Below are 9338 nucleotides of genomic sequence, written 5' to 3'. Positions count from 1 at the left end.
AAAAACCCTCATCGCAAACCACCATTGACCACCACAACAATTGAGTTGTGTATATTGTGGTATGTCATGACACACAATAATTCAGTGTTTTCAGCTTATCGGGTATCCCAAATGGTGGAGCAAACGCAAACAAGACAAAGTGGTGATGACGGTAACAGCGGTGAACGACGGCAACCATATGGGTACCAGAAACGACACCAAAAGAACAAAAAGGAAGATAAGAGAAGAAATGTGCAAACCAAGTACCAATGAGAAATCGACAGGAGGTAATTCTTCTCTTAATTTTTTATGCAAACCCCAAACGACCAAAGGAATAAGGGTTAATTGTAGTGACCCGAACTTTTCCATGTTTATATTTATATATATATTAAATGAAATTGTTATTTACATGATTAAGTGTTTCCAATATGTTAAGCAATCAAACTTGTTAAGACTTGATTAATTGAAATAGGTTTCATATAGACAATTGACCACCCAAGTTGACCGGTGATTCACGAACGTTAAAACTTGTAAAAACTATATGATGACATATATATGGATATATATATAGTTAACATGATATTATGATAAGTAAACATATCATTAAGTATATTAACAATGAACTACATATGTAAAAACAAGACTACTAACTTAATGATTTTGAAACGAGACATATATGTAACGATTATCGTTGTAACAACATTTAATGTATATATATCATATTAAGAGATATTCATACATCATAATATCATGATAATATAATAATTTAAAATCTCATTTGATATTATAAACATTGGGTTAACAACACTTAACAAGATCGTTAACCTAAAGGTTTCAAAACAACACTTACATGTAACGACTAACGATGACTTAACGACTCAGTTAAAATGTATATACATGTAATGTTTTAATATGTATTCATACACTTTTGAAAGACTTCAAGACACTTATCAAAATACTTCTACTTAACAAAAATGCTTACAATTACATCCTCGTTCAGTTTCATCAACAATTCTACTCGTATGCACCCGTATTTGTACTCGTACAATACACAGCTTTTAGATGTATGTACTATTGGTATATACACTCCAATGATCAGCTTTTATCAGCCCATGTGAGTCACCTAACACATGTGGGAACCATCATTTGGCAACTAGCATGAAATATCTCATAAAATTACAAAAATATGAGTAATCATTCATGACTTATTTACATGAAAACAAAATTACATATCCTTTATATCTAATCCATACACCAACGACTAAAAACACCTACAAACACTTTCATTCTTCAATTTTCTTCATCTAATTGACCTCTCTCAAGTTCTATCTTCAAGTTCTAAGTGTTCTTCATAAATTCCAAAAGTTCTAGTTTCATAAAATCAAGAATACTTCCAAGATTGCAAGTTTACTTCCATGTTTTCTAAATCCATTCCAAGTAATCATCCAAGATCAAGAAACCTTTGTTACTTACAGTAGGTTATCTTTCTAATACAAGGTAATAATCATATTCAAACTTTAATTCAATTTCTATAACTATAACAATCTTATTTCGAGTGGAAATCTTACTTGAAATTGTTTTCGTGTCATGATTCTGCTTCAAGAACTTTTAAGCCATCCAAGGATCCTTTGAAGCAAGATCCATTTTTCTCATTTCCAGTAGGTTTATCCAAGAAACTTGAGATAGTAATGATGTTCATAACATCATTCGATTCATACATATAAAGCTATCTTATTCGAAGGTTTAAACTTGTAATCACTAGAACATAGTTTAGTTAATTCTAAACTTGTTCGCAAATAAAAGTTAATCCTTCTAATTTGACTTTTAAAATCAACTAAACACATGTTCTATATCTATATGATATGCTAACTTAATGATTTAAAACCTGGAAACACGAAAAACACCGTAAAACCGGATTTACGCCGTCGTAGTAACACCGCGGGCTGTTTTGGGTTAGTTAATTAAAAACTATGATAAACTTTGATTTAAAAGTTGTTATTCTGGGAAAATGATTTTTATTATGAACATGAAACTATATCCAAAAATTATGGTTAAACTCAAAGCGGAAGTATATTTTCTAAAATGGTCATCTAGACGTCGTTCTTTCGATTGAAGTGACTACCTTTACAAAAATGACTTGTAACTTATTTTTCCGACTATAAACCTATACTTTTTCTGTTTAGATTCATAAAATAGAGTTCAATATGAAACCATATCAATTTGATTCACTCAAAATGGATTTAAAATGAAGAAGTTATGGGTAAAACAAGATTGGATAATTTTTCTCATTTTAGCTACCTGAAAATTGGTAACAAATCTATTCCAACCATAACTTAATCAACTTGTATTGTATATTATGTAATCTTGAGATACCATAGACACGTATACAATGTTTCGACCTATCATGTCGACACATCTATATATATTTCGGAATAACCATAGACACTCTATATGTGAATGTTGGAGTTAGCTATACAGGGTTGAGGTTGATTCCAAAATATATATAGTTTGAGTTGTGATCAATACTGAGATACGTATACACTGGGTCGTGGATTGATTCAAGATAATATTTATCGATTTATTTCTGTACATCTAACTGTGGACAACTAGTTGTAGGTTACTAACGAGGACAGCTGACTTAATAAACTTAAAACATCAAAATATATTAAAAGTGTTGTAAATATATTTTGAACATACTTTGATATATATGTATATATTGTTATAGGTTCATGAATCAACCAGTGGCCAAGTCTTACTTCCCGACAAAGTAAAAATCTGTGAAAGTGAGTTATAGTCCCACTTTTAAAATCTAATATTTTTGGGATGAGAATACATGCAGGTTTTATAAATGATTTACAAAATATACACAAGTACGTGAAACTACATTCTATGGTTGAATTATCGAAATTGAATATGCCCCTTTTTATTAAGTCTGGTAATCTAAGAATTAGGGAACAGACACCCTAATTGACGCGAATCCTAAAGATAGATCTATTGGGCCTAACAAACCCCATCCAAAGTACCGGATGCTTTAGTACTTCGAAATTTATATCATGTCCGAAGGGTGTCCCGGAATGATGGGGATATTCTTATATATGCATCTTGTTAATGTCGGTTACCAGGTATTCACCATATGAATGATTTTTATCTCTATGTATGGGATGTGTATTGAAATATGAAATCTTGTGGTCTATTATTATGATTTGATATATATAGGTTAAACCTATAACTCACCAACATTTTTGTTGACGTTTTAAGCATGTTTATTCTCAGGTGATTATTAAGAGCTTCCGCTGTCGCATACTTAAATAAGGACGAGATTTGGAGTCCATGCTTGTATGATATTATGTAAAAACTGCATTCAAGAAACTTATTTTGTTGTAACATATTTGTATTGTAAACCATTATGTAATGGTCGTGTGTAAACAGGATATTTTAGATTATCATTATTTGATAATCTACGTAAAGCTTTTTAAATCTTTATTGATGAAATAAAGGTTATGGTTTGTTTTAAAATGAATGCAGTCTTTGAAAAACGTCTCATATAGAGGTCAAAACCTCGCAACGAAATCAATTAATATGGAACGTTTTTAATCAATAAGAACGGGACATTTCATTAATCCCTGTGTTCAATCGGTTAGAACAAAAAAGGGAAACTCAAATCGTTTCCCTAAATTGAGTGAGATTACTCACCTAAAATCGAATGATTTTAGTCACCTAAATCGTTTCAATTGTTTACAAACGATTGAAGAAGAGAAATCAGAAGAGAAATTGGTTCGATCAAACTCACCCAAATCTGTTGAACAGAAAAAGGGTACGAGTGTTTCTTATGAAAAAAGGGATATCCCTAAACCTAATTTTGTAACCAGTAATACCTTTAAATTGGGTTCTGGATCGAGTAAAAGGGATTGGGCCATGGGTCAAAGAAAAAGGGATGCTTGTATTAACAAAACTTTGGACCAAATTGATGTTAACATAGATCAGGCCCAAGATCTAAATGGTTTGGTTAAGAAGGCCCAAAATTTTGTTGCCCAAAATCAGGTCCAAAAGGCTAATTGTTTTGTTAAAAAGGTCCAAAACCCTTTATTTGTTGAAAATGAACATGTAAATAATAACTCATTTACCGGAAAAGCTAATATCATTTCAAATAACGTAAAGAGTAACGAATGGATTTTTGATTGTGGTACTACCCACACAATAAGTTTTGAAAAATCTGATTTTTGTTCTGAATCAAACCCTCGGGTAAATCAAATTCAAACTGTCAATGGAGAGTTGTACAAGTTAAAGGAGGTGGGAAAATTGAGATTACTCCGACTATGAAATTATCCAATTGTTTGTATATTCCTGCCCTATCTCATAAATTGTTATCCGTTAGCCACGTTACAAAAGAACTTAATTGTTCTGTTTTATTACACCCTTCCTTTTGTATCCTTCAAGATATCAGGACCGGGCTTATTATTGGGCGGGGCACTGAATGGGGTGGGTTATACTACGTAGACGAAGTAACCCAACAAGGTTCTGTGATGCTTGCATACGGAACACCTGATAGGGAGGCACGATTATGACATAGGAGATTAGGTCACCATTCTACCGGTTACTTACATGCTCTATTTCCTAGCCTTTTTCCATCTAATGTGACTTTAAATTGTGAAACTTGTATTTTGGCCAAAAGCCACCGAAGTACTTTTAAACCTAGTACAACAAGAAAAGATGTACCTTTTGCTCTAATTCATTCTGATGTATGGGGTCCTGCACCGGTTATTGGGGGGAAAACTTCCGGTATTTCGTCCTATTTATTGATGACCATTCACGCATGACCTGGATTTATTTTCTAACTCACAAATCAGAACAACAACAACAACAACATACCCAATCCCACATGTGTGGGGTATGGGGGAGGTGAGACGTAGACAATCCTTCCTTTATCCCAGAATAAAGAGAAATCATTTCTCCACCCTGAGTGAAACACTCACAAGAGTAGAGAAAGTCCTCCCTCTCTCTGTTCGACGGATAAATAGATTGCTTCCAAGAGGACCTCCGGCCCAAAAGTAGAAGAGGAAAAGAAAAATAATAATAATAATAATAATAATAATAATAATAATAATAATAATAATAATAATAATAATAATAATAATAATAAAATAATAAATAGAACAAAATAAAACAAAATAAAAATAAATAAAGTAAATAAAAAATAATTTAAATAAAAAATAAAATAGATACATACATGATAGAAAAGGTAATAGAAAAGAGACGCCATGAAAATGGTAGAAGCAAATTTTCATGGATTTTAAATCAAGCCTGGAGTTCAATTTAGCCACTAAGTGGCAGTCAAGTCGCCAATAAATCGACGCTTGCTGTTGCCTCAAGTAATAGGGCCATATATATATATATATATATATATATATATATATATATATATATATACACGTAAAAATAATAATAATAATAATAATAATAATAATAATAATAATAATAATAATAATAATAGGTATATATATATATATATATATATATATATATATATATATATATATATATATATATATATATATATATATATATATATATATATATATATATATATATATATATATATATATATATATATATATATGGAAACATACCTTATACAGTTGAGCGGGGCTCAAGACATATCGAGAAATGCTACACTAAAAGAACAATAAACATATATGACCACATACCAATAACCAGAAACACACCTAAACAATAACTACAAAACATGGCCCTACATACTACCTCCAAACATCTACACAAGCATACATACATACATACATACATACATACATACATACATACATACATACATACATACATAAATCCATACCTAAACGCAACATAAAGCAAATATACATGAAACATACGCATACAAAACCTAAATGCACATATACACGCTAACATATACGCATACATACCTACATACACACTAACATACCTACATCGCTAAACATACAAAACATAGATACAAGCATAAGCATACTTACATACGCGTACAAACACCCATACAAAAACATACTTACAAACATCCATAAACATACATCATGTAAACATATATGCACACATAAAAACAACCATAAACATGCATACCCAAAAACATCCAAACCTAAACATGCAAACAACCATACCCGACACCCTAAACATGCGTACATACATACACAAACATACATGCACACACAAACATACCCAAAACCGAGACGGGGTCCTGGTTAGATGCGAAGCGCTGAAAAACATGAGGATACATACGTACACAAACCATCATACGAACAACACTTCAAAAGAAGACACAAACACACAATAACCCATACCCACAAGCACCCCTACCCGCAAACACACATACATATTAAAGCCTACTCGTCTATTCTAATTCTAGCCCTCCACACCTTCCTATCATAGGTCATGTCCTCGATCAGTAAAAGCTCCTTCAAGTCGAGCTTTATTCTATCCTCTCACCTACGCGTGGGTCTACCCCTTCTCCTTACACCGTCAACTGTAAGTGCCTCGACTCTCCTAACAGGTGCAGTAAGAGGGCGTCTCCTCACATGCCCAAACCATCAAAGTCATTGTTCTCTTAGCTTGTCGATGATGCTTCTAACTTTCAGGTTCTCCTTAAAAACACTATTTGGAATCAAATCCAACATCGTCTTACCGCATGTCCACCTAAGCATCCTCATCTCTGCCACGTCCATCCTTCTCTCTTGCGCCTTCGTCATTGGCCAACACTCTGATCCGTATAGCATGGCAGGTCTAATTGCCACCTTGAAGAATTTCCATTTCAGCTTTAGGGGGATCTTCCTATCGCATAAGACTCCAGTCGCTGCTCTCCACTTCACCCATCCTACTTTAATACGGTAAGACACATCTTCATCTATCCTCCCCGATTTGTGGAGCATCGAACCTAGGTATCTAAACGAGGTTTGTGGATGCAAGATCTGGTCTCCAATGCAGATCTTCACTCCATCATCTTGTTCATCATTGTTTCTATCGAAATCACATCTAAGATATTCCATCTTTTGTCTACTAATTTGTAGACCATTACCTTCTAAGGCCACCCTCTATTGCTCCAGTCTTCTATTAAGCTCATCCTTAGATTCGGAAACAAGCTCAATATCATCGGCAAAGATTAAACACCAAGGGATACACTCTTGTATCCCTCTCAAAAGCTCATCAAGAATCAATGCGAAAAGAAAAGGGCTAAGGTCCGATCCCTGATGCAGGCCTACTTCTATTGGGAAAACTTCGGTATTTCCCACTGGAATTCAAACGCAAGACTTCGCCCCTTCGTACATATCCCTAATAACACTAATATATCTACTCGGGATACTTCTACCTTTAAGGGTCTTCCAAATCAAATTTCGTGGGACGCAATCGTAGGCCTTTTCCAAGTCTAAGAAAACCATCTCAAGGTTCTTTTGCTTTTCTCTATACTTCTCCATAAGGTTCCTAATAATATGGATTGCCTCTATCGAAGAGCGCCCTGGCATGAAACCAAATTGGTTGTCCGACACATTTGTTACGCGTCGAAGTCTAGTCTCGATCACTCTCTCCCAAAGCTTCATAGTATGACTAAGTAATTTTATGCCTCTATAGTTACCGCATGTTTGAGCATCCCCCTTGTTCTTATAGATGGGAATAATCTCGCTCACTCTCCATTCCATAGGTATTTTAGAGCTTCGATACGTCTTGTTGAAAAGGCAAGTCAACCACCTAACACCATCGTCGCCGAGGCACCGCCACGCCTCGATGGGGATCTGGTCCGGTCCCGCAGATTTATTTCTCCCCATCTTTTGTAGTGTCGATCTTACTTCCTCTTGGTTAATCCTCCCACCATATATGTTGTTCTGAGATTGTTCTATATCAGAATCTTGCAGATCTTCATGACATTCAGGTCTTCCTCCAACGAAAAGGGATGAGAAATACCCTTCCCATCTTTTCCGAATTTCATCTTCCTTTACTAAGGTTTGACTAGCTTCATTTTTGATAAACTTGATGCTATCTAGGTCCCTGCGCCTTCTTTCCCTAGCTTTGGCTATCCTGTAGATATCATTTGCTCCTTCTTTGGAGTCTAGTTTCCTATATAAATCTTCATATGCCTTATCTTTTGCACGGGCTACAGCCTTCTTAGCTTCTCTTTTGGCTTCTTTATATCTCTCTTCAACCCTAATTCTACCAGCCAGAGTCCCCTCCTGACAAGTGATGAGCTCCCTAAACCTTAGTTGCTTAAGCGCGACTTTGCTTTGAACCTCGTCACTAAGCCACCATGATTCTCTATCCGACCTATGTCCTCTCAATGTTCCTACTGCCACACCTAAGGCTTCCTTTGCTACCTCTCTAATGGTGGACGCCAGAAAAGTCCACATCTTGTCCGCATCATAATGAGATACCATTTCCACATCTGCCTCAACTCTTTCAACAACCAAAGTTTTGAAAGTCTCTGCCTTTTCTCCGTTCAACTTCTTCCATAGGATTTTAGGTTGGACGGGCCTTACGCTCTTGGTGACCCGTCTCTTGAGAACCAAATCCATGACCAACAATCTGTGCTGGGAGGAGCATGTCAAGTCAGTCAGGGCCTTACAGTCCCCACATGTCTTAAGATCCACTTTGCGAAGTAACAAATAGTCAATCTGGGTACTATGACCCCCACTATGAAAAGTTGTTAACTGAGCATTCGTCTTCTTGAAGAACGAATTCGCAACAACCAAATCGTGAGCAACAGCAAAATCGAGAATAGAAAGCCCTTTCTCATTTCTTACTTCGTACCCAAAGCCCCCATGGGCACTCGGATAACCCTCGACATTCGTTCCTATATGACCATTTAGATCTCCACCAATAAGTAATCGATGGTCCGGAGGGCACATCCTCACAACCTCGTCTAACGATTCCCAAAAGTGTCTCTTTTCAGCTGCGCTGAAACAACCCGTCCTAATCCATCCGGACGAAGTCCATATCGATTTTAAACGATTCATAACAGTTGATTACATCGCGAGATACTTGACTCTATATGATACATTTTACAAACATTGCATTCGTTTTTGAAAAGACAATCTTTCATTACATCGAAAGTTGACGACATGCATACCATCTCATAATATATCCAACTATAATTGCCTTAATAATAATCTTGATGAACTCAACGACTTGAATGCAATGTCTTTTGAAATATGTCATGAATGACTCCAAGTAATATATCTAAAATGAGCAAATGCACAGCGGAAGGCTTCTTTAATACCTGAGAATAAACATGCTTTAAAGTGTCAACCAAAAGGTTGGTGAGTTCATAGGTTTAATTTCTATATAATAATCATAATGTTTAATAAGCCACAAGATTTCATTTAATTAAA

The 9338-nt window shown here is 35.0% G+C and overlaps 1 protein-coding gene across 1 annotated transcript; it reads right to left on the bottom strand.

Annotated features, from left to right (window-relative positions):
* Positions 1-7052: 7052 nt before the first annotated feature.
* LOC139851044 (uncharacterized) lies at positions 7053-8855 on the bottom strand. The gene is made up of 2 exons (XM_071840307.1): positions 7592-8855; positions 7053-7249 (listed from the first exon to the last, which is right to left on the bottom strand). The coding sequence occupies exons 1-2, from the start codon at positions 8853-8855 to the stop codon at positions 7053-7055; spliced, it is 1461 nt and encodes a 486-aa protein (XP_071696408.1).
* Positions 8856-9338: the final 483 nt, after the last annotated feature.

The sequence above is a fragment of the Rutidosis leptorrhynchoides genome, chromosome 1 (assembly GCF_046630445.1).
Source record: "Rutidosis leptorrhynchoides isolate AG116_Rl617_1_P2 chromosome 1, CSIRO_AGI_Rlap_v1, whole genome shotgun sequence".
NCBI lineage: Eukaryota > Viridiplantae > Streptophyta > Magnoliopsida > Asterales > Asteraceae > Rutidosis > Rutidosis leptorrhynchoides.
This window is presented reverse-complemented; position numbering and strand designations above follow the sequence as displayed.